The following is a 25694-nucleotide window of genomic DNA, read 5'->3' as shown; positions in this document are numbered from 1 at the left end:
AACTTGTATATAAGTTTTTTGGTACAAAAACAGACTGAGCCAGTTTGCTGACTCCTGTGGTATATACTAAACTGCCTCATATCAAAAGTATATACATATTGGCATAACTGTATTATGAAAATTAATCTTTTTAGATGATAGTTGACTTGTTCTTCCAGATATTAAAACATGCAACTAGAGATTTGTATGCAATCTGCTAGGTTATACAAAAGAAGTTTGCAAGGAAACAAAACAGATTCCAGGAACTAAATATTATAAAAATTCAAGACATGACAAATTAGAATAGGGAGTCAAATCATTCTTTAATATAGTTGGAAAAAATCAGATTATAACATTAAGAATGAACTTGGAACCCTATTATAATAAATTCCAAGTGGGTCGAAGAGTTAAACAAAAACGTACATAACACTAGAAAACCAAATAGCAGTTTTATCACCCACAAAGGGGAGAAAAAAAAATGTGGCCTTAAAGTTGCCAAATAAGGCCTATCACTCTTTTGTAAAAATCAAAGATTCTAACATATCATAAAAATAACCTCATTATCCACTGAATATCAACATTAATGAAGTAAAAAAAAAAAAAAAATGGCGATAAATGCCCAGTAGGTTGTTAGACATGAATGATTGCCATTTTTATTTGCTATGGCAATTATCTAACACTATATATATATGACTTGCAGCTCCACAGGAAGAGTTACCTAAACCAGTTAAGAAACTAAAATATATCCCAAAGCAAGCTTTACAGCATCTATACTCAAATATAAATTGGTTCTTACCACAAAGCAATAATAAATTTTCATACTGAGAAGCAAAGCCCTGGAATAAGTATAGGAATTATAGAGGTTGAACTAATTTAAGTCATTAATCCCAATACTCTTCTACAACTACTCTTCCCTTACTTGACACCTTTTACTTATTAGTATAGAAGTTTGTAGCAAAAAACAGTTATAGAGAAAGAAATGGGATGAATTCAAACTAGGCCAAAGAAAAATGGTGAAATCAAATATCCGTATTAACAATCTATATTGGACTCAATCCAAAGGATGTGATGTAAGACAATTACCAACACGAGGACAACAGTGAATTTGCAAGCAGGGGACTCTTATTTCTCCAGGAGTGATTCTAGCTGTTCCTGCAAGGAACTGAGCTGTTGCTTCTCTCGTTCTTCCTGCTGTTTGAGTTCAACCAAAACAGCCTGAAGACGAGTCTTGAGTGCCAGATTTTCTACTTTGATGATGAGGTCTTCTTGTCGTTTTGCTCTCACTTGGGTCTCTTGGAGTTTACCTTTCATTATATCAATCTGCTTCTGAATTCCCACTACCATCTGATTTGTTTCCTCATTTTCTTGGCGCTGCTCATCAGATTCATCAAGCTTGTCTTGTAGTTGCCTCTCTAGGTCTTCTTCAGTGTCAATGATGTTTATATCTTCTTCATCATGAGGATCTCTCTCATCTTCTTCTTCACTACTGCTGCTAATATCATTAAATATCTCCCTAAGCTCATCATGTTCTGAGGAGCTATGGCCCTGCTTATGACCACTCATTCCTGGAGAGGAAATATCTAGACCTGCTAAGGAAACCTGGTTGTCTACTTCCTTTGTTTCATCTTCTGCAATTACTTCCCATCGGGCACTGACAGCTTCTGCATCTGTACTGAGAAGCCTCTTTACTTCTTTTTCCACATCTGGCGATTCAATGTACTTCTTCTTGGCTGTTTTACGGAACCTTCTCTTTCTGACATTCTTAAGTGGCAGAGTGATACCATGGTTCCAGATGAATTTCCTCTCCCTGTCCTTATCTTTTTTCTTACTTGCTTTCGGATCAGTAGTGGCAACTGGCTCTTCTGGAGGTGGGTAAAGATCCCCATCCACACTGCACACTAGCATCTGGCAGATATCTGCTGTCTTGTAAAAGGTTTTTTTATCTATGGTTTTCAAGGATTCAGTAATGCAGGGCAGGTCAACCACCTTAGCTGCTAATGGGGCACGGTCTACTCGAACAATTCCATGACGTCCATCTGCATGCAATTCAATGGTTAATTTATCTTTCAGGTTGACACTTCCAGACTGTATTGCCCTTCTCACAGTAGAAGCATGTTCTGGAGGTAAACGTAATATGAACTGGCTTTCCAACTCATGGGGAGCATCTTCTTTGTTCTTGCTCATCTTTTGTTTCGTAATTGTCATTTCCTGTCACCCTACTTCACAATGATTTTCTCATTCGAGATCTAAAAATAAAGGAGGAAAAAAATCATGCAAAACACAGCATATATGAAATTTAAAAAAAAAAAAAAAACACCATAGGTTGAACACTTTAGCAAACCAATCACTTAAAAAATACTTTTGCTATTAAGGTTTTGCCAGAATAATCTAATTCACTATATCCTAGAACTTCTAAAGTATTTTCTTCGGGTTTATTTTATATTTTAACTTTTAGTAGGCAGAAGCAATTGAAATGCAAATAACTATGATCACTTTTGGTAAAAGATGTGGTGATAATGAAGTTTTTAAATTTTTCTTAGAGTAAATGAATACAAGTTCCCTAACAGAGCAAAACTGTACCTCTTTAAAGACTCTTATTTCGTTTCTGATGTACATTAGGCTTTGGGTTTAGGGCCAATCCACTCCTCTGGCATAGCTAGAAGATGACAAAAGAAGCTGCAGAAGAAAAACAAAAAAACAAACCTTAGTCACAAATCTTTTCTACTTAACACAATGAAGACTTAAATCTATGACAGAGAAATCTTTACCATTTATCACAATGACGACTAATACCTTTCTAGCCCAATCTCTTCCCTTTCCCTAGCTCAGGTTTTATGGGAAGAGAGAGGGACTTGTATAGAATGAGACAGATTATGAAGGGTATATATATACTTTCAACAAAGGAGATTAAAGACCCAATAAAGTCCTGAAACATGTGAAGGGAACATGGTAATAAATTATTAGACAACATATTTTAATATATACATTCTATTTTTGCATAATGAAATGTAATAAAAACTTGAAAAGGAAAAAATAGTATAGGAAAATTTCTGTAATAAATATTTAACAAATGCTAGTGATCTAAAGTATACAAATAAAACATTTATACCAACACATAATAAACGTCAAATATATATATATATATATAAAACCTCATCAATGTGGGTATCCTTTGTATTAATGTAGACTGTAAGCCCTTTTTCATTTAGGGAATGGTCTTTGAAAACTGATATATAGTCAAAAACATAGGAGTAGCTTTCTAAAAATTAGGTTGGTCCCTGGACAATGTAGTACTGAAGTAGATGCCTTTCCAGCTTGATAACATTTTGCCAGAGCCTGCGTTACACTGACATAGCTTTGGCAATGAAGCATCAGAATAAGACTTCACATACATATAATCTTATGAAAAATACAAATATCTAAAGCAAGCACTGACTTAAAAAATACATTTACCAACATATAGATTACATTTCATAGGTAAAACAGCAATATCAATAAGGACATTTCAGCAAATCAAAATGCGACACTTGCCTCACTCACAATTCAAGGAAAGCAAATTACCAATATATACAAGCTAGATAGCCTGATTTAACAGGATGACTTGTAATCTGGATAGACCTAGATTCAAAGAATAAGTTCTTACCAGTTGTGTGGTGATTATGAGCAAGTCACAATCTGGGTAAGCTTCAATATCCTCACCCATAAAGAAATAACATGTTAGGCCCTTTGTATACTTAAAATGTTATGCAAATATCAGCTATGGTTAGTATACTAAACCTGTAAAAAAAAAAAAAATAATAATAACCATGATAAAAACTTAGGGTAAGAGTTTGGAAAAATAGTTATCTATGTTCACTGCTTGTTGGTGTTTTTCTTCTTTAAAATAATAATAGTTCTTTCTGGGAGAGAGGTTTCTCGGGGAGGTTTTCTGGAGGCAGCTTTAGTTTCAGTTACAAGTAAATAATCACCCAAAATCGCAGCCAGCTGATACAAGTTCAGATCTTTTATTGCGTCCTTCAATATAGCCTGGTTAGCGCTGAGGCCTATCTCTCTGCTTGGTTCGGAGAGCTCTTTCAGCTTGTCCTTTGCCTCTGCTTTCTTCTGCCTCCAGCCAGCACCAAAGTGGAAGATGCAATGAATCTCTCTTGCCTCGGAGAGAGGGCTTGTGGGCTTCCTCCCAGAGTGCTCCTCTCTGAGCCCAGTCAATGTTCCAAAGTAAGACTTCCAAGCTCTAAGAGCTTCCTCTATATATATGATCTCCCAAAGGTTAACTCCTCCTTCTGGAGGCAGGGATTAAGGGAGGTGTGAATTCAGATATCTCTTTCTAAACCCTGAAACCTCCCAAACATGTGAACTCCAACAAGTACTTAAATATTTCTTGCTTCTATGAGCTCTCTAAAGATGTGAACAAAAGCATCGTTTCTATCAGTTCTACTTAGTACCTTGTTTCAAGTTCTGGCCCAAAATATCTCCTTCTAAGATCAAATCTATCATATTGAACCATGCTAAATTAGATAACTATTATCTCTATCAACTCTAATGGCTTAACACTTTGTAAAGATTCCAACAACTGCTGACCATAAACTTTTTTTTCTGAAGAGCAATCAAATTTGCACATAATTGTGCATGTAAATATAAATTGAAGACTGTATTTTCAAGGAAATATGACATGTAAAATAATATTTACAAGATGCTCAGACCTGTGCTATTTATAGAACAGAACATTGGAAACAAACTGATTTTCCAATAGAATATGGATAAGCAACCTAATGAGAATATAGCATAGCTATCAGAAACAACGTGGGTAGATTAAGTTAATATATAAAAAGATTTACATGAAAAAACAGAACCATTTCATTTTTGTCTTTCAAATTTCAGGATCCTGCAATGTCTGACGTATAGGAGATGCTGAGTAATTAAAGATAAACTAGTATATAATTATTTCGATTGTGTAAACATATATACACATGATACAAATGATGTTGTTTATCTCTTAGGCACATCACATTAAAAGTATGAGTTCTGGGTCTTGGGGCCAAGTGGAAAAAAAAAAAAAAAGACAACAAATGTTTCCTCTAGTGTTCAACTCAGGCAAATTTTGTTTAACAGCAAAAGACTGGGAAACCTTTACCTTCTGCAGCATCTACACCCTACCCTCCATACACCTGTGCAAGGACACAGATCCCGTCTTAACCAACTGCAGTCAACAGCAAACGGGTCAGTTTTTAGTCTAAAAAAAAAATTGTAATGTGCCATAGCCAAGTTGGGGAGTCCAGGTCTTTTGTGCTCTTCTTAACCACTACCCAATACTATCCCCAACTTTCGCTGGTTTCTTATTCCATGTCACTTAAAAATACTATGGTTGCCATCTTGTCCCTAATTTGATACTATTCCCCTCCATATTACAATTTGATCAAAATGACTTACAGATTCAGCATTTTCTCTCTAGATTCTAAGTCTTTTCAAAGTCAGAAATGAAATTCGATAAAATGCATCAAATTGTAAACTATTTACGGTTTGGAAACGCCTTGTTTCTTTTTCTACTTCCAGTCTATAGGCCAGCCTCGAAAAGAGTAGGTGAGCCTATCGCCTCTCTCCTGACCAGTGTTGTGCATCAAGTCTCACTAGTTTCTTCAAGGCTCAGCTTTAATATTTTATCTCCTTATCGTAATCTCTTTTTATGGAGACAACATCTACTTAAAAAAAAAAAAAAAAAAAAAAAAAAAAAAAAAAAAAAACACCGCGATTCCTCAGAAAACGAGGGACAATCATTAACAAATCCCTAACACGACCTCTGGCGAAGGGAAAAAATACTTAACTCTGACCTGCTTGAGATAGCTTCCTCCCCGCCCCCGAGGAATCCAGCTAAAGTCGGCGGAGATGACAAGCGGGCGCGACCGCCAACCACAACGCAGCAGCCTCAGCTCCGCTCAGGATGGCGGCAAGATCGAGGCGCCCCTCCAACAGCCCAAGCAGCGCGAGACTTCTGCTGCGGTCACGTGGCACAGAGGCGCCTCTCGGGAAAGATCGAGGCTCACACCCCCACTCCGCCACAAACACTTCACAAGTCTAGTTCCACAGCCCCCTCCCTGGTCCCCGTTTCCACATCTACAAAATAAGGGCCCTTTTTAAAAGATTAGGAAAATCCCTTCTAACGCCCTAAAATAACTAACCTCAACTGAGCAGAAGACGTAGGCATCCGAGCAGATGTGTGCATCGCAAACACTGCTCCTCACCCCCGACCTGGGAATCGGAAGTTGGGAGGGAATACGAGTTGATGCTGGCCCCTCCCACTCCCAGCCCCTTCCGCTCCCTAGCGCGATGTCAGCACGTGACGTGACGCCCTATCTTAAAGCATTCTTAGCGGCCCTAGGAACGCGAGACTTCCCTCACAGGCGGTGGGTAGCCACAAGGGAACGCCCGATCTCGCGATCCAAAGTGACTTCACCCAGCAGAGGGGGCGAGGCTAGTTTTCACAGGCTGGCCAGACTCGAGCAGCCGATTGGAGAGCCATAGAGCCAGAAGGAAGTGAGGGGGTGGGGAATCCCCTCTCTCCCCTCCCCCTCCCCCCACCCTTTTCCCTCTCCCACTCCCTCCTCAGGCCCCGGCCTGGCTGCGAACTCCGGTGAGTCCTAAGCCAGGGCATTCTGCGCCTGCGCCTGCGCCCGCCAACCCGGCGGGCCCCGGGTTCCAGGTTCGAGCTCTCCATGTCTGAGCGTTCCATGGGCCAGCGGCTCGGGCCACGATGACGGATTACAGCGAGGAGCAGCGCAACGAGCTGGAGGCTCTGGAGTCCATCTATCCGGACTCCTTCACAGGTGACTACGATCGGTGGGGGAGGGGGAGGACTGCAGCTTGTGGGTGCCCGGGGTTGGTCCCGGCGCAGCTCCCCGGCCAGCCTGGCACCGCCGAAGCGCCCCTCTCCCGTGCGCGCTGCAGGGCCCCGGGCTCCCAGCACGGGGACGCAGAATCTCGGCGCTGCCGCTGGGCGGAGAGCCTGCGCCAGAGTCCTCCCTCCCTCCCACCGGCCGGCCTCCTCTTCCTCCGCAGTGGGGTCGTAGCGTCTCTAAGTACGGACTGAAAATCGGCCTTACCTGGGCCTGGCTCCTTCTGCGGGCATGTCCTGGGCCGGGCTTGGTCGCTGGGCCTCCCTGCGTGTCCTCCCCTGGGCGGGCCGGGACCCTGCGCGGAGGCGTGGGAAATGCGGGGCCTGTAACTAAGTTACTGGCAATTTAGTTTCCGTGCTACAATGAGCAGGGCATGCAAATTTTTTTTAAATAACAATTGGCAGTTCTGCTTTTTGTAGACAGTAGGAGTTGACTTAAGATTAGATGGAACAGGAGTTCTTTACTTGGGGCTTTTGAACTTTCTTACACTCACAATACATATATGTGTATAATGTGTCTACATAGATGCTCACATTTGTAGATATAAGCACACGAATATATGCGTTTATGTAGAAATATCGGAGGAGGTATAAACACATGTATTTGTGCATGTATGTGTTTACACATGCATATGTGTATAAAAATCACCCACAAACTCCAGATTGAGAACTCTTGCTCTTAAATACATATGTATTTTTGTTGTTGTTGTTATTTAGATATTTTTCAGTCGTGTCTGACTATGTGACTCCTTTTGGGATTTTGTTGGCAGACATACTGGAGTGATTTTTCCATTTCCTTCTCCAGCTCATTTTACAGATGGGGAAGCTGAGGCAAAACAGATTAAATCACTTGACCAGGCTCACAAGCTAAGTATCTGAATCGAACTTTCACTGGGGTCTCCGATTCCATCACTAGCACTCTAGCCACTGTGTCACCTAGCTGCTCATACATACTCATGCAGTGCTAATATACATATATAAAGTGTGTATTACATATGTTATTCATCTATAGATACATACAAGGTATCCCAGTTTTAAGCTTTAAGCAACACTACGACTTTTGATACATTATATCCTATAACAACTTTGTAATCCTGTTTTTTATTTTATTTTACATTTAGAAGCATTAATCCAAGAAGGAGTCCATATACTTACTTAACTGTCAAAGATGTTCATGAAACACACAAAATAATTTATATTGATGTGTCAATCAATTATTTATTAAATAATTACTCTATGTACCAGATGCTATTAATCGCTCTGGGAAAAAAAAAATCAGGAAAAAGGAGTACTTGAGAGCTTAGAATCAGATGGTGGCAGACATTAAGAAAAAAAGATTTTACATTACAGAAAAACCAAACCACCTTTTTGCACATTCATTAGAGTGAAAATGGTTACCTGAATGGAATTCAGAAAGAAGTATCAGTAATTCTCTTCTCCGAAGAGACTTAAATGAGTTTTTTAAGGAATGTATTCTGAATATTTTGGAGCTCTGATCTAGAGGGAAGAGATTGTTCTGCTATGTTTCAGTTAAGAACCACAGAGATGTGTATTCCTTAAGGCCTCCATAGTAACTTGTGAAATTCACCAGTCTCTTCAGTTAAATGGGAATGAAGAGTAATCCATTCTGCCCACCTATGAATAAGGAACAAATATTTGACAAATAAGGAAACGTGAAGCTTAGAGGTTAAATGACTGGCACAAGGTTGAACTATATCAGATTTAGAGTTGGACCTTAAAGACCATCTAATCCAATCCCTCCCTCCTCAACCCCCTTTTTTCCCCTAATACCTACCTCTCAGGATTATTATAAAGAACAGGTCAGATAATTTTAACTAAAAAATGCTTATCATTTAAATATGTCATTTTAAATGGCATAAAAATGTTAGTTATCATTACTTGTATGACCTGCCATTTACTAGCTGAGTGACCTGTGGCAAATGAACTAAGTTCAGTTTTGTGAATTAGGAAGTGAAGGGGTTGTATTTATATGGCCTTCAAGATCTTTTTCAGCTCCTAATCTATGATGCTATAAGATTGTGTAAATCTTTTAATCTCTGGGAGGTGGTGTCTTTATTGTCTGGTTGAGAAGGTAGAGGGGAAGGGCCATAGACAAAATGGTAGGTGGAATATAAATTTAATCAGGTGAGCCTTCCTGAGCCTATACCTTACCCAAGTTCACACGGGAGAACTTGGGTGAAAACCTGGTGCAATTGACTATAGATCTAAAGACCAGAGTTCTAATACTACCTCTGCTGTTTATGTCTGTGTGCCTGTATGATTAATTATTTGCTCTCTGATTCTCAATTTCCTGGTTTTTAAAGTGAGTGGTTTAGACTAGGTGATCTAGAAGAGTCTCTTCTAGCTATAAATCCTTTAATCCAGGTCTCCCTGCAAGTAGAGAGCCTTCTTAAATTCATACTTTGTAAAATAGCCCTTGATAACTGGGACTGAAAGTCTTGGAATCTTTAATAGAGAATTTCCTCTAGGACTTTCAGTTCTGAAACAGTGTAGCTTGAGCAGTGAAAATATTCAGAGATAGTAAAATTGGAAAGTGGATTTACCTCCTCAGCATATATCCTATGTTTGAACTACATTCCATTGTTTCTAGCTTATGTTGTCACTGTTTGAATTTCTTTTTTTCAGGGAGTGAAACAATCACAAACATGGACAGCTGTTGATTATGTTCTAAAACAAAGTGAGATGATATTGAGCACTTTGTAACTAAGTATTAAGACGAGTTCTATATGTGAATCATAAAGAAAACAGGATTTGCCATTCTTATTTCTCTGAGAAAAAAGTTTGTAACTAATTTGATAGTACCTCATAAATAGCTATAGGAACTGTATTTTAAGCACTTTGTGATCTTTTAGTTGGCACTGGTAGATTTGGAAAGGTTCTGTTTTGTAAAAATCTGTCCAATTAACCAGTTGTCATTGAATTTATAAAAGGTAATTCACAAAACTGGCATTTGCAAGTGTTGGGCAAAATCACCTTAGTCCATCTGTTTTTAGACACTATTAGCATTCATAAATTAATCATAATCCATAGTAATCATTAGTAGCTGTGGGGAATATAAAGTTTTGGATTTCAGTTTCTAACCCTCTCCCCTCTCTGAGATGGTAAGCAATCAGTTAGGGTTAGACATGTGCAATTATGTAAAATATTTCCATATTAGTCATTTTGTATAACAAGATTCAAATTTAAAAAATGAAAGAAAGTGAAAAATAGCACATTTCAATCTGTAGTCAATCAATACATCAGTTTTTTCTCTGGAGGTGGATAGTATGCTTCATCATTAGTCCTTTGGGATTATTTTAGATCATTGTATTGCTGAGAGTAGCGAAGTCATTCACAATTCTTCATTAAACAACATTGCTGGTACTGTGTACCATATTCTCCTGGTTCTGTTCACTTCATTATGCATCAACTCATGTAAGACTTTCTAAGTTTTTCTGTAATGCTTATCAATTCTTATATCAAGAATATTCCATTACAATCATATATCACATTTTGTTTAGCCATTCCCCAAAAAAGCTGCTATAAGTATTTTCATACAAATAGATCCTTCTCCCTTTTTTTGTATGTCTCTGGGATATGGATTTAGCAATGGTATTGCTAGATTAAAAGATAGGGGCAATTTTATAGCCCTTTGAGCATAGTTTCAAATACTTCACTCCAGAATAGTTGGATCAGTTCACAACTCCAGCAACAATGCATTAATTTCTGTTTTCCAACATCAACATTTTCCTTTTTTGTCATATTAGCCCCTCTGATAGATGTGAGGTGGTACCTCAGATTTTCATTTCTCTAATCAGTAGTGACTAAAGTATTTTTTCATATCTTTAATTTCTTTATCTGAAAAAAGTATTTATATCCTCTGACAATTTCTCCCTTAGGGAATAACTTGTATTTTTATAAATTTGACTCAGTTCTCTTTACATTTGAAAAACAAGGCCTTTAGCAAAGATACTTGTAAAATTCTCCCCCCCCCCCCCCTTTTCTCCTTTCCTTTTAATTGGATTGGTTTTGTTTGTGTAAAACCTTTTTAATTTTTTGTAATCAAAATGATCTGTTTTACATTTTGTAATGTTCTCTTTATCTTTGGTTCTAAGTTCTTCCCTTACCCATAAATCTGATAGATAAATTATTCCATGGTTTCTGAGTGGCTTATGGTATCACCCTTTATGTGTAAATCATTACCCATTTTGACTTTTCTTGGTTTACATTGTTCATTGTTGGGTTTTGTTGTATGTTGCTCTCTACTTGGTTTCTGCCATACTGTTTTCCAATTTTCCCAGCAGTTTTTGTCAAATAAATTTTACTCAAAAAAGCTTGGATCTTTGGGTTTATAATATACTGCATTACCATAATCATTTGCTATAATGTAATTTGTACCTAATCTAGTCCATTGATCTACTACTTGATTTCTTAGCCAGTTTTGATAATTACCACCTAATAATACAGTTTTAAGATCTGGCATAACTATACTACCTTTCTTACAATATTTTTCTCATTGATTCCCTTGATAACCTTGAGCTTTCAAGCTAATCAAGGTAATTCATTGATTTACATTTATTAGTCCCATCTCCCTCTTCTATTTTGGCCAAACCCTTTTTACTTTATAAGGTAAGAGATTTCCTTCCATACCCAACTGAGTATATATTATATTCCTTCTTTGAAAGGAAATTTGATGAGAGTAAAGTATAAACTTTTCCTGCCCTCTATCTTCCACTCCATTATAATAGCTCTTTTGTACCTCTTTTATATGGAATAATTTACTCCATTTAATCTCTCCCTCTCCCTTTTCAGTGCAATTTTCTTTCTCACCCTTTTGTTTTTGGGGGTATCCCATTAAAATCAACTTGGTGCACACCTTCTGTCTACATATACTCCTTCTGATTGTTATACTATAGTCATTGAGAATTAACAAATACTACTTTTCCATATATAAATATAAAGTTTAATTTATTGAATTTCTTGTTTTCTCTTTCCTGTGTCTTTTACCTTTTGTTTCTCTTCAGTCTTGTATGTGGAGGTCAATTTATTATTATTATTATTATTATTATTATTCAGCTCCAGTCTTTTCATTTAAAATGCTTAAAAAAGTCCTCTGCTTTGTTAAATGCCTTTCGCTCCTCTCTCTTCTTCTCCCCCTCTCCCACCCCCCCACCCCCAATATATTCAGTTTTGCTGGGTAGGTAACTCTTGGTTATAGTCCTAATTCCTTTCCCTTCCAGAATATCACATTCCAAGTTCTCTGGTTCTTTAGTGTGGAAGCTGTCAGATTGTCAGATTCTATGTAGTTCTGACTGTAGTTCCACAATATTTGGACAGTTTCATTTCTGCCTACTTGCAATATTCTCCTTGATCTCTGAACTCTGGAATTTGGCTATGTTTCTGGGAGTTTTTATTTTGGGATCTTTTTTGGATGGTGATTAGTGGATTCTTTCAATTTCTATTTTACCCTTTGGTTCTAATATATCAGGGAAGTTTTCTTTGATAATTTCTTGAAAAATTTTTATCCAGGATTTTTTTTTCCAATTGTAGCTTTGAGGTAGTTGAATAAATCTTACATTATCTCTCCTGTATCTCTTTTCTAGGTCACTTGTTTTTCCGATAGCAAATTTTATGTTTTCTTCTAGATTTTTTTTCACTTTTTTGATTTGATTTTATCATATCTTGATCATAGTGTCATTATTTCCACTTGTTCAATTCTGATTTTTAAGGAATTATTTTTTCCAGTAAGCTTATGTGCTTCCTTTTTCCAGTTATCTAATCCCATTTTTAGGGAAGTTTTTTGGTTTGGGCTTTTTTTTTTTTTAACTTAGTAAAATTTTTTTATATCTTTTCCCACACTCTTGTTCCTTTTCATGATTTTCTTGCATTCTCATTTATTTTGCCGATTTTTCTTCTACTTCTCTAATTTGATTTTTTTTTTTAATTAAGCTCTTTTAGGAATTTTTGGGGGAGGGCCTACGGCCAAATTACATTTTTCTTTGAGTTTTGACATCTTCTGTTTAGATCTTGATCCTCCCTATCAGATTTTATTTAGTTAATTAATTCTTAGCCTCATTTTTAACTAGCCTCAATCACTGAATGGGTGTCAAGTCAAATAAGACTTGTTAAAGATCCTAGCCTAAAAAGTTCAAAGTCTCATTGCATCCAGGGCCATCTCTAGTCAACCTGATCTCTATTTAGCCACCATACTCAGATGGCTCTGGAGGAGTGAGGCTGGTAACTTCATATAGCCCTTCCTCACTTAAATTCATTTCATTTGCAAATTATGTCATCACTTCCCTGATATCATGGTCCTTTTGTCTCTTAGTATCTTTTTAATGCTTTACAGGAGATATCTTAAAGGTCTTATGTTACACTTCCAAAAAAAAATTTTTTTAATACATTTTTAAAGGCTACAGCTACAGTAAGACAAGTTCTAGCCAGCAAGAGATGTTCTATCTGATAGTAGAGACATGTAGTGTACACAGATAAATTCAAAGCAAAATAAGTATGATGGGAAGGCAGAAAAATTACTTTTTTTTTTCAAAGTTTTTTTTTTTTTATTATTATAGCTTTTTATTTACAAGTTATATGCATGGATAATTTTACAGCATTGACAATTGCCAAAACTTTTGTTCCAATTTTTCCCCTCCTTTCTCCCATTCCTTCCCCCAGATGGCAGGCTGACCAATACATGTTAAATATGTTAAAGTATAAATTAAATACAATAAAAGTATACATGTCCAAACAGTTATTTTGCTGTACAAAAAGAATCAGACTTTGAAATAGTGTACAATTAGCCTGTGAAGGAAATTTAAAATGCAGGCGGACAAAAATATAGGGATTGGGAATTCTATGTAATGGTTCATAGTCATCTCCCAGAAGAGTTCTTTCCCTGGGTATAGCTGGTTCAATTCATTACTGTTCTATTGGAACTGATTTGGTTCATCTCATTGCTGGAGATGGCCATGTCCATCAGAATTGATGTTGTTGAAGTATATAATGATCTCTTGGTCCTGCTCATTTCACTCCGCATCAGTTCATGTAAGTCTCTCCAGGCCTTTTTGAAATCATCCTGCTGGTCATTTCTTACCGAACAATAATATTCCATAATATTCATATACCACAATTTATTCAGCCATTCTCCAATTGATGGGCATCCATCAATTTCCAGTTTCTGGCCACTACAAAGAGACCTGCCACAAACATTCATGTACATACAGGTCCCTTTCCCTTCTTTAAGATTTCTTTGGGATATAAGTCCAGTAGAAACACTGCTGGATCAAAGGGTATGCACATTTTGATAACTTTTTAAGCATAGTTCCAAATTGCTCTCCAGAATGGCTGGATATATTCATAATTCCACCAACAATGTATCAGTGTCCCAGTTTTCCCACATCCCCTCCAACAGTCCACATTATCTTTCCCTGTCATTCTAGCTAATCTGACAGGTGTGTAGTGGTATCTCAGAGTTGTCTTAATTTGCATTTCTCTGATTAATAATGACGTGGAGCAAGAAAGATTACTTTCAACTGGGGAGAAATGAAATGGAAATCAGAGGAAAGCTTCATGGGGGAAAGTGATATTTGAGTTGGTTTGAGATGGCTTAAAAAAAAAAAAAGATTGTTTTTAAAGGTCACCATCAGGATAGAGGTTACTATAGATGGAGAAAATGACCTGTGCAAAAGTATGGAGGTGAAAATAATAAGTGAAATTAAGGACTGATGCCAGCTACTCAATGTATTCATCTTGAAGTCTTCTTGAGAAACAAAAACATTGAATACAAACTCCCTGGTCCTTTGTGGTGTTCTCAGGCATTACTATGTAGCATCAATGTTGTTCCCCTCTTGATAGAAGGGGTTTGTTCAGCTTTTAGGCCATTAGCTCTAACTTTTGATTCCTTGAGGAACTCCCATAGTTTAGTATCTTTGACAACATCAGGTAGAAATTCAAACATACACTGAGATTTTGTTTTCTCTTTTTTGTGGGTGTTTAATTATTAAATTTAAAATTATTATTTTCATTTATTTACATTTTCATAGTATATAATTATTTTACTCCAAATTTCCTGGGAGTTGCAGCCTCTTGGGTAGGCTGTGTACCAGCCATGTCAATCTTTGGCCACACTTGGAATAATATATAATTATGTTGCAGTTGGTTATAGAGTTTGCTACAGAGACATTTTCTACTAAAAACTCAATGTTTTCCGTGGTAGTGTTGGTAATAGGAATGGTGGGGGATACTATGGAAAAGGGTTTTGAGATTCATCTCAGTATTTAGCAAATGTATCTTCCTCAGAAAGATTAACCTATCAGGTGTAATATTTAATGTTTATATTAATAGATCTCTAGGTTCTAAATCAATACAGAAATTTCTTATTCATGAACAAGTGGTTTCTAATTAATAAGAATATATTTTGATCCATGTCAGTGATTTGTAGAGAAATGCAGGATTATAAACAATCACAAAAACTACATTATTATAGGATATTCAAAAGAGGAAAGTGTTCATCTTCTTTAATATGACTTTTTGTTTATATTTTCTTACAGTATTATCAGAAAATCCAATCAGTTTCACTATTACTGTAACATCTGAAGCGGGAGAAAATGATGAAAGTAAGTATATAGCTCTTTTGATTTCCCCAAAATTCTTACTCAGGAATTTGAGGTATTTTAAGGTGGGGGTAATGATTGAGGGTTAAGTAATCACTTTTTGCAGTAAGAATACTCTTAGCAAGTTGTTAGACATTTTTAATTTTATGTATATGTAGCAAGGAAAGGTGGTTGAAAAAGCCGGAAACTTAAGAGTCAGAAGCACTGCATTCTTGTCATGACTTTTTTTACCAGTGCTTATATCACTTTTCTGAGCCTCAGTTTCTTCATATATATACCTAATGATGACCTAAACTATTATGATCTCTAAGATTCCTTTTCAATTTTTTATTTTCCCTCAATTATATTTAACAATTTTTAACATTCTTTTTTTTTTTTAAATGTCTTGAATTTCAAATCGTATCCCTCTTGTCCTCCTTTTCCCCCTCCTTGTTTCCTTAGGGGTGTGTGTGTGTCTGTGTGATCATATCCCTATTACTCATCTGTGCAAGAAGACATGAACAACAATAATAAAAAAAGAAACAAAGAAAGGGAAAACTAGTGTGTTTCAGTCTATGTTCAGAAAACATCATTTCTTTAACTAGAGGCAATAGCATTTTTCATCATGAATCCTTTGGCATTGTCTTAATTATTATATTGCTGAAAATAGCTGTGTCATTTACAGTTCTTTATTGTACAGTATTGCTGTTACTTCATACAGTGTTCTATACAATGTTTCTAATAATTCATGTAAGTCTTTCTGGTCTTGTCATTTCTTATAACTCAATAATATTCCATTATAATCATATGCTGTAGCTTGTTCAGCCATTTCCCAATTAATTTGTATTTCCTCAATTTCGAATTCTTAACCACCACAAAAAAAGATGCTATAAGTCTTTGTTATAAATAGGATCTTTTCCTGATAAGGTTCCTTTTCAAAAAGAGAGGATCTCAGCATTTGTTTTTAAATATTGAGTATCTTTTGTAAGCATTCATTGTCTAAATATTAGCTTGTCAGAGAATTAGAGAAGATAATCAGCAAGAGATATATTTTTCACATAAAGCTTCCATGCTCAAACAGCCATTCATTGGACATTATTTAATAATTTAATAACGAGACTGGGAATTTTGTCACTACATGAATGAAATGAGTATTGTTTCTGAATTTCTTGGTGTTGGGGTTGCTGTGCTAAGCAATCTTTAGAAGGCTAAGGGTGTTATAACAGTAGCATTTTTTCTCCTTGAAGTATTGTTTTGGTTTAAACACCGATATAATCAGGTAACATATATGTAGTGGATAGAGATGTAACCATAAGGCCAGAAACATCCAGGTCCCAGTCCTGTCTTCCTGGGTAAACGAATTGACCTTTCACTTGCTGAAGCAATATCCTATCAATTGGAGAGGAGATGCTAATATTTATTAGTAATTAATCTTTATTAGTAGAGAGACTTTCTTAGGGACTTTGTTCTAGTATTGAAATCACAGATCCAGTTCCATTTAATAACAGGAAAAAAAAAAAAAGAAAGAAAGGATAGTCTATAGCATTGAAAAAGAAAATTTTGGGAAGAGATTTCCAAAAAATATGTCTTCAGTACTATTAAAGAAAGGAGGTACGCCCACACCTGAACCCCTTTTGAGGTTGGATACCTTGTCCTATCCTGTCCTACACTTTTCATGTTTGCCAAATTTTCTAGTCTTGATTGATTTGACTCTCTACTTGAGAAGAGAGCTCTTGAAGTTATTAAATTGGCTTTCTGGTCTTGGTTACCTTCACGAATTTTCCCAATCTTATTATCCATGTTAACTGAGTTACATAATGTTCCATTGCATTGCAAACAAACTAAGCAGATAATTTAAGTTACTTAATTTTTGTCCATTTTTACTTTTTTCTTGTTAATATATGTATTTTAATCTTTATGCAATTTTAATGTGAAATGCTTAGAACAAAAATTATAGATTTAACTATAAAAAGATACATGCAACTAGTATGAAATATTTTAAAATTTTCTTTTAGATCTACAATAATAACTTAAAATATTAGTTTATGCAGCTTCTTCTCCTTTGGTCATGGAGACTGACAAGAAAAAGGCTTTTTTAAGTTTTAGAACAATTTCTGAATTTATAAGAAATTTCTGTAAATAGTGAAAACAGCTTTCCAACATGTAGAAAAGCACTGTGTTATTGTTAAAAATACACTATGTTATTATTTTAGTGGTTCACTGATAGTTTCTTTTAAAAAGCTTTATCAAGAATATACACTGGGGCCTGGAATATATAGTCACTATGTAGGAATGGTTATTGATTGCTTAAAACAACAAGTTTTTTAAAATCACTTATTTAAAATAATAATAATAATCTTATAGGTATTGGAAAGAAAATGAACCAGGGATAATGCTTACTCTTGTCCCCCCTTTTTTTTAAGTGGCTGGTTTAAATTTGGGTTTGGGTTTTCTTTTTTCTCTTAAAGAAAAAAAATTCTAGTAAGTTTTTTCCATCTAGTTTCTTAGATATATGATAAACTCTAAGCCAAAAATAAATCTTTTATTTTTAAGGAGTGATTTATTGGTATACTTCCAGTTTTGTTATTGTTGCTTGCTGTTCCATAAGCAAACATTATGTTCCAAGTAAAAGACAGCTTCTTCACCCAAGAAATAGCTTTGTTTTATTCCACATGAAAAGCTATTGTGGGTTGAATTGATGATTAAACAAATATGTTAGAAATAAGGTACTTTAAAATTTTAAGATAATTAACATGATGCTTTCCTTTTGTTTCTTAGCTGTCCAGACAACCCTTAAGTTTACTTATGGAGAAAAGTATCCAGATGAAATGCCTCGTTATGAAATATTCTCCCAGGAAAATCTAGAAGATAATGATGTTTCAGATATATTAAAATTATTAGAGTTACAAGTAAGCAAAAAGAGACTTTTTTTTTATTATTTTCTTGCCATCGTTTCATTGGTTTGAAATGTTAAGCATTTCATTTATATATGTATAAGCATTGGCCAAGTCTCAAAGTTTTCTAACAACCCTAACTAAAACTCTTTGTGCATAGAGCTAGAAGCTAGAACACGTTTAGTTCCAGTCCTGCCAATACTTCTCTCTCTCTCTCTCTCTCTCTCTCTCTCTCTCTCTCTCTCTCTCTCTCTCTCTCTCTCTTCTTCAGTTTGCAAATGACTCTTATTTTAAGAAGCAAACCTACACACCTCTGGATCTCCCAGTGCTGTAAAGTCAATCGTGAAAGAACATGGAACCTTTTGAAATTCTTTAGATTAAAAAGTGGAAGAAAAGAGCACAAAAAGCTAAGAATAATTTAGAAAGACTACTTTGAGCACTCTCCCTGTATCAAACTACCTGTCTTCCTCCTATGCCTACCAATGTACACTTTGTTACATTTCTGAAATTTCACCAATTTTATTTAGGTTGATAAGCTGGCTCTTTTAAAAATATTCATGATGGTATATTGGTCTACCTGCCATCTAGGGAAGGAGGGGAAAAGTTGGAACAGAAGGTTTTGCAAGGGTCAATGCTGAAAAATTTCCCATGCATATATCTTGTAAATAAAAAGCTATAATAAGAATATATATTGTATACAAGATGGGACAGCTAGGTGGCGCAGTAGATAGAGCACCAGCTCTAAAATTATTTAGAGTTAAAATAAAGAGTTAATAAAGTTAGTTATTCTGAGTTCAAATTTGGCTTCAGATATTTCCTAGCTATGTGACCCTGGGCAAGTCACTTAACCCCAATTGCTTCGGGGGGAAAAATATACGTGATGTGGATTATGGTTCTCTTCATTCACTCTGCATTGTGATTTAATTTGGTCAGTTGCTCCAAAGGATTGGGAATTTGGATAGGGAGAAAAAGAGGAGAAATGTAAATTTGGAATGTGGAGCATTTAGAGGAAGATAGGCCAAATAGAGTTGAGGTTTCTGCAGTAAGAAAACATGAAAATATTAATAACCCAGAGAGAAATTTGCAGAAAGGAGTTGGAAAAGATGAATTTAATCTATTTCAAAACTGGGCAATTCATTTATAAGTTGAAAGATTGCTTGGTTTTTTTTTGTGTGTGTCCAATTAGTGTATAAAGAAAGCCAAGGAAGAATTAAAACGAGAAACTTGGCAAAGCCCTAAAATGTCTCTATTTCTTTTTGCAGAGGCAATTGGGGTTAAGTGACTTGTTCAGGGTCACAAGGCTAGGGAAGTGTTAAGTGTCTGAGATCAGATTTGAACTCGGGTCCTACCTTCAAGTGCTCTATGTACTGCGCCACCTAACTGCCCCAATTGTTTTTCTTTTAAAAGTATTTTCAATAAATAAGTAATTCATAAAATCTTAAAGTTTCAAGAAAAGAACATCAACTATCTTCAATTGCAGCTTCTGCTTTCTTTCTTTCCACTCTCTAAATAACTCTCTACATTCTGTATTCTGACCTTGTCTTTGAACTAAAACTGTTCTCTCCAAAGCTGCCAATGATGTTTTGATTGTCACATTTAATAACCCTTTTTTCAGTCTTTTATTCTTTTTTATTTTTCTACACCTTTTGACACTGTCAGTCACCATCTTCTTGATACCCTCTTCTCCAGAGTTTTGTTGGGTTTTCTTCTGACCTTCCTCAGTCTCCTTTGCTAAATCTTCATCCAAGTCACACCTACTAATCATTAGTTATCTATGCAGATGATTCTCAGATTACTTATTTAGCCTTGTGTGGAGTGGAGAGATGAGAAACTTACAGTAATGTGTGAATTCTTTTTATTTTCATTATTCCTGTGTTTCCCTATGACCTGCATAAGTCAATATGCACAGGCCTATATTTACTTAAACTTTAATTACAGGCATATTTACTTAACCTAAGTTGGTGATATTTATCAGTGTTTGACATTTATTGATATTTAATCTATTAGCTTGACCACTGTCAGCTCAATTATCTAAAGCCTAAAGACTTAAACCAGAAACCTTCCATTCCAATCTTTCCAGGTAGCAACAACCAATTAGATGCCTCTCCCCTTGTGATATAATCTCTTGTAACAAAATCTATAAAGGCTGTGTATATTCACTGATTCTTTGGCCCTCCTGCTTTGAGTACTTTCATTTCCCTTATCTCATAGCTAGACTGCCTGCCTCTCATGAGAAGCTATAAAACAATTTTTCTGCTTTCTACTTTGAGTGATCTCTGTGTAGTCATTTTGGGTAGGCGTCTCTCATGTCCCACACAGCCTTTATCTCTCTTTAATCTCTAATCTCACATTTCCAATTGCCTGTCAGACATCTTGAACTAAATGTCTGCTAGATGTCTTCATTTTAACTTTTCTAAACTTGAATTCATTATTTTTGCCCTCAATCCCTCTTTCTTCCTAACTTTCCTATTACTGAAGGGTACCATCCTCCTCCCAGTCTTGTCAGCTCACAATTTAGATCAGGGGTCTTCAAACTTTTTAAATAGGGGGCCAGTTCACTGTCCCTCAGACTGTTGGAGGGCCAGACTATAGTAAAAACAAAAACTTTGTTTTGTGGGCCTTTAAATAAAGAAACTTCATAGCCCTGGATGAGGGGAATAATCGTCCTTGGCTGCCGCATCTGGCCCACGGCCATAGTTTGAGCACCTCTGATTTAGATGCTATCCTTAAATCTTCAATCTCTCATTTCTCATATCCCCAGTATTAGTTGATAGGTCTTGTCAAATCTGCTTTTGTAACATATCTCCTCTGACACCATTAACACATTGGTGATATCACCTTGCACCTTGATGCAAGCCCTCACTACTTCATACTTGGACTTTTGCAATAGCTTTCTGGTTGGTTTCCCCATGTCTGTCCTCATTCCTGTCCATCTTTCACTCTGCTACCAAATTATCTTCTTAAAGCATCACTCTTTCTTTTCAATAAACTTTAGTAGGCTCACTATTGCCTCCAGAGTTAAGTATAAAATTGTTTATTGCTTTTAAAGCCACTTATAACCTGGTTCTTTCTATCTTTCTAATCTTCTTAGCTCTTACACTTTTCCCACATACTCTGTGATCCCATGAACCCTATTGTCCATATTGCTTTTTACACACAGTATTCCATCTCCTGACTTTGTATTTTCACTTGTTCATCCTTGTGTCTATATTATTCATTTTCTTCATAGCTCCTTTCTGGCTTCTCTGGCCATTTCCTTTAATAAATGTTCATTGACTGATTGACATAGTGATTATTGACCCTGGAGGAAGTACTTCAGCCTTGCCTTTAAATGTTTTTGGCACTCTCCTAAAACTAGTTTTAGAGAAGTGCCAACTGATGAGGCTTTTCTCATGTGGAAGTTAATTGTAGATTCAATCCCTGTCACTGTTTTATGTTTTTATGTAAACAGTTCATAATAATAACAGAATACTTGGATGAGTTTTCTTGAATACTTTTGAAAATGTTGCCTTTCCTTGGCCTTGTAGGCAGAAGAAAACCTTGGCATGGTAATGATCTTCACTTTAGTATCAGCTGTTCAAGAAAAACTAAATGAAATTGTAGATCAAATCAAAACTAGAAGAGAAGAAGAAAAGAAGCAGAAAGAAAAAGAAGCAGAAGAAGCAGAAAGGGTATGGAAAATACTTGGGGTTTATTTTATTTCTTAAATTGGTATTTTTGTTGCTTGGTGAATTATAATAAAAATGATGCCTCTTTTCCTTTGGTCATTGGAATATCAGGGAGTTCTGAGATGGGATGAAATTCAAGTATTGTGCCACAAAGTCTTAATGCTTACAAGTACAAATGTTTAAATATGTTCCATATAAATAACATAGTCCATAAAAATAAAATCCTTGTAGAAGCTTCATAAACTTTTGGGTGAAGATTGAAAATAATTTTAGGATCTATAAAAACAGTTTCTTAGCATTATCTATTAATATAATAAGGGTTAAGTATATTAAAAGATGAGAGTCATTTTTTGTTAGTGATTAGTTGATAGACAAGCAGAATTTTAAACATATTACTGGAATTGATTGAAATATGTTCATTTAGCCTCCCTGCCTAATTACTAGTTGATAACTTCAGTATCCAGAAATTTAGGGAAGTAAAGTTAATCTTTGCTTTAGAACTGTGGACTCACTTCTCTGGCCCTTCTATATCTGTTTTTGTTTTCTAAGCAATGTTTCCATGGCACTCCTGTAACAATTGAGAATTTCTTAAGTTGGAAGGCCAAGTTTGATGCAGAGCTCTTAGAAATTAAAAGGAAAAGAATGAAGGAAGAAGAACAAGCTGGAAAAAATAAATTAAGTGGTATGACTGTTTTCTTTCTCTTGGGACATCATGTTCATGTCCCAGCAAGAAAAACATTTGGGGGAAAAGTTATTTTTAAGGGGGGAAAAATATTTTGTATTATTACAAAAATGATAGTACCTTTTAAGTTATATAATAAACTTATATTCTCACTAATTTTATGATATCTTTGTGGGAAAGGAAGCTGGGAGGCAATATTTTACAGATGGGAAAATGCTTATTATAGTTGATATTTATAAGCTGTTTAGTGCCAGAATCAAAACTGCATTATCCTTTTCTGTAAAGCTTATCACATCCCTTTTTTGTCATACTTTGTTATAATCTAAAGAACTCTGACTTAAAGAACCTGGATATAAATTCTGGGCTTGCCGCTTAATACCCATGAGATTTTGAATAGTTCATTTCTGTGGCCCTCAGTTTTCACATAAGCAAAATGACAGAAATGGATCAGATTATCTCAAAGAAGGATGCATTTCTTAGGATGACCTGGCTTTACTTATGAATATGTATGCTCATCTTAGATCATAGATTTAGGACTGTCAGGGATCTTTAACACTCATTTTACAGATGAGGAATAGAGACCTAGGTAAATTAAGTGACTTGTCTAATAGAGGTGTACAAATAATAAATTGCAAAGATGAAATTTGAACCCAGGTCCTTTGACTCCAAATCCTGAACACTTTCACTTATATGATACTGCTTTGTAAATCTAGGCATGTCAGTTCAGTTCCCTGAACCTCAGTTTCCACTTCTGTAAAATGGGAATGGGTGCGTGTGTGTGTTAGCACTTAACTCATAGGAGTGTTGTATATGTCAAATAAAATGATGAATATAAAGTGATAGGTGAATATACAAGGACTGCCGCATAAATATTAGCTACAATGCTGTCATGCTAATGTGAGTAGACCTCATGTGTCCTTTAGCCATACTGGGTAAATTCCAAAATTCATTGAGATTGATTGGTAAAATGGAAGGAATACTTAATTTGTAGTCAAAGGTGCTAGGTTCATATTCCACTCTGCCACTTAACTTGCCTATATGACTTCAGCTCTTCAGACCTGTTTCCTCATTTGTAAAAAATAAAATGAGGAACTATATGTCTCTGAAGTTTCTTCCAGCTCAGTGTATTTCTCCTTGTTTCATTATCATTCTAGAGGGAATCTGGGCTTTTGAGTTTTTAGTTTTGTTTCTTTGTTTTTGGAGGTTTGGGACCTTGGGAGCAAAATGAAGAAAACTATTTTCTCTAATAAAATTATACTAATTTCTCTCAGGAAAACAGCTATTTGAAACAGACCACAATCTTGACACATCTGATATCCAGTTTCTGGAAGAAGGTATGTCAATTATGACTTTAGAACTGTAATATGTGAAAACTTGGTAGCTTGTGTTTTCTTTTCCAATATATTGAAAGTGAAGAATTTCATCCCCAGTGTAGAAAGACATCAAGAATTTAGAAAAAACATTGTTTACTGTTGAAAATATTTGTCAGCTTTATACACTTGAATTTAACAATTATATTGAAGTTTGTTATTAACTTTAAAAATTTGTATGTGAACAAATTATGAGCAAGAATACTGTCAGTTTCTAAGTTAAGAAAAAACAAAGGTATTAAAAAATCCAGCAACAGCATCATTCTAGCCTTTTGCAAATTGTACCCAACACTATTTTTTTTCTCAATTGTTCTACATAAAACCATGTAATTTCCAAGTGCTCTGGTGGCCTTGGGAGAAATACCCAAGTTATCCCCAACACTGACCTTTTTTTCTCTATCCAGAACTGTTCCCCCTTTTTACTACTCCTTCTATTAATTTCCCTTTCTGAGTTAAATTGAGTCAAATAAAATGAAGTGATTTGCACAGCATCTGAGACTGGATTTTAACTCGGGTCTTCCTGACTCCAGGTCTGATGAGGCACACTATCCATTGCATCACCTAACTGGACATAGGAACTGAAAAATGACAATTGCTTAAGGAGCTACAACTTTTATTTGTTCCCAGGATGGACCAGTTAACTCAACTTTATTCTTTGAGTCTCAGGCTTTACCCTGAGCTGTAGCTAGCCAGCTCTCTAGAGCATCAAGTCAGATGTGACTATCCAACAACAGTGACAGTGCTGTATCTATTTCTAATGCAAAAACTCATTCTTGCTATCATCTGAATCAAAAGTTACGGGTTTTGAATACTATTTAATCATTTACATTTCTAAGAACAGATCTAGAAGTTCTTTTTAATTATTTCATTGAGTTGCAAATGTCTGTGCCTTTTGTTCTTGAGGAAATTAAAAAAAAACAAAAAACGGCCTTTTCTTTTCTTTATAGCTGGTAACAGTGTGGAAGTAGATGAATCTTTGTTCCAAGAAATGGATGATTTGGAGCTGGACGATGAAGAGGATGATCCTGATTTTAATCCAGTTGATTTAGAGAGTGACTAAAGATTAGACTGACAAATGAACTGATGGTGTCAGAAGTATGCGAGTCCCCATCCTTGTATCTCCGCTTGCAGAGAAGCTGGAATGCCACAGCATCTGTGGCTTTGCTGAGCGTGTGTTGGTTTCCTTTTCTTTTTTTCTAAGAAAAAAATAATTTTAATTTTTCAGGAGAATAATCTTCTGATGACTTTCATCATTGTGCTTAATAAATTGACTTGAAAATTTCAACTGTAAAGTATCCTGTGCATTTTGATGGCATCAAACTGAGCAAAAAGGAAAGCCTGCCTGGGTTCAATGTGACTTTGTGGATGTCCTCAAAATGGGGATTCCATGCAGCATTCCTGAGAGGTGTCTAAGAGTTGTGTTTGATATGACTATATCCTATAGAATAGAGAGTACAAAAGTAGGGCATATGGAGTCAGGATCAGAATTTGAATTGTGGCTTTTCTGCTTCATACTGCTAGCTGCTGTAGGCCTCAGTTTCCTTTTCTGAAGGATATAAATTAGGTGACCTTTAAGGTTCCTTTATTAACGATATTCTAAGTGTCTGATAGTCAGAAAATGAGA

The 25694-nt window shown here is 35.8% G+C and overlaps 2 protein-coding genes across 6 annotated transcripts; one reads left to right on the top strand and one right to left on the bottom strand.

Annotated features, from left to right (window-relative positions):
- Nucleotides 1-283: 283 nt before the first annotated feature.
- On the bottom strand, nt 284-7170 carry LOC116423152 (transcription initiation factor TFIID subunit 7). Of its 3 annotated transcripts, none has more exons than XM_031964377.1 (3): nt 7074-7170; nt 2560-2655; nt 284-2225 (listed from the first exon to the last, which is right to left on the bottom strand). In XM_031964377.1, the coding sequence occupies exon 3, from the start codon at nt 2182-2184 to the stop codon at nt 1102-1104; it is 1083 nt and encodes a 360-aa protein (XP_031820237.1). In that variant the 5' UTR covers nt 2185-2225; nt 2560-2655; nt 7074-7170; the 3' UTR covers nt 284-1101. The 3 variants fall into 3 exon arrangements, with proteins under 3 accessions (XP_031820237.1, XP_031820235.1, XP_031820236.1); XM_031964375.1 differs by lacking the exon at nt 7074-7170 and adding an exon at nt 6153-6269; XM_031964376.1 differs by lacking the exon at nt 7074-7170 and adding an exon at nt 5805-6061.
- Nucleotides 6389-25392, top strand: RWDD1 (RWD domain containing 1). Of its 3 annotated transcripts, XM_012549307.3 has the most exons (8): nt 6709-6797; nt 7671-7731; nt 15415-15480; nt 18235-18365; nt 21878-22021; nt 22568-22700; nt 23972-24034; nt 25018-25392. In XM_012549307.3, exons 2-8 carry the CDS (start codon nt 7683-7685, stop codon nt 25128-25130), a joined length of 699 nt encoding a protein of 232 aa, XP_012404761.1. In that variant the 5' UTR covers nt 6709-6797; nt 7671-7682; the 3' UTR covers nt 25131-25392. The 3 variants fall into 3 exon arrangements, with proteins under 3 accessions (XP_003769428.1, XP_012404762.1, XP_012404761.1); XM_003769380.4 differs by lacking the exon at nt 7671-7731 and having other exon boundaries at nt 6389-6797; XM_012549308.3 differs by lacking the exons at nt 6709-6797; nt 7671-7731 and adding an exon at nt 6581-6604.
- The last annotated feature ends 302 nt before the right edge of the window (nt 25393-25694 follow it).

Source organism: Sarcophilus harrisii, chromosome 4, assembly GCF_902635505.1.
Source record: "Sarcophilus harrisii chromosome 4, mSarHar1.11, whole genome shotgun sequence".
Taxonomy (NCBI): domain Eukaryota; kingdom Metazoa; phylum Chordata; class Mammalia; order Dasyuromorphia; family Dasyuridae; genus Sarcophilus; species Sarcophilus harrisii.
The sequence above is the reverse complement of the archived record's forward strand: the minus strand, read 5'-3'. Positions and strand labels throughout refer to the sequence as shown.

What these genes read in the sequence shown, in the direction of transcription:
- RWDD1 (XM_003769380.4), top strand. Translation starts at nt 6,725, where the DNA reads ATGACGGATTACAGCGAGGAGCAGCGCAACGAGCTGGAGGCTCTGGAG. An exon ending in TAAAATTATTAGAGTTACAA is followed by an intron (nt 18,366 to 21,877) that starts GTAAGCAAAAAG and finishes TTGGCCTTGTAG; the next exon opens with GCAGAAGAAAACCTTGGCAT. An exon ending in AAGCAGAAGAAGCAGAAAGG is followed by an intron (nt 22,022 to 22,567) that starts GTATGGAAAATA and finishes TTGTTTTCTAAG; the next exon opens with CAATGTTTCCATGGCACTCC.
- LOC116423152 (XM_031964377.1), bottom strand. Translation starts at nt 2,184, where the DNA reads ATGACAATTACGAAACAAAAGATGAGCAAGAACAAAGAAGATGCTCCC.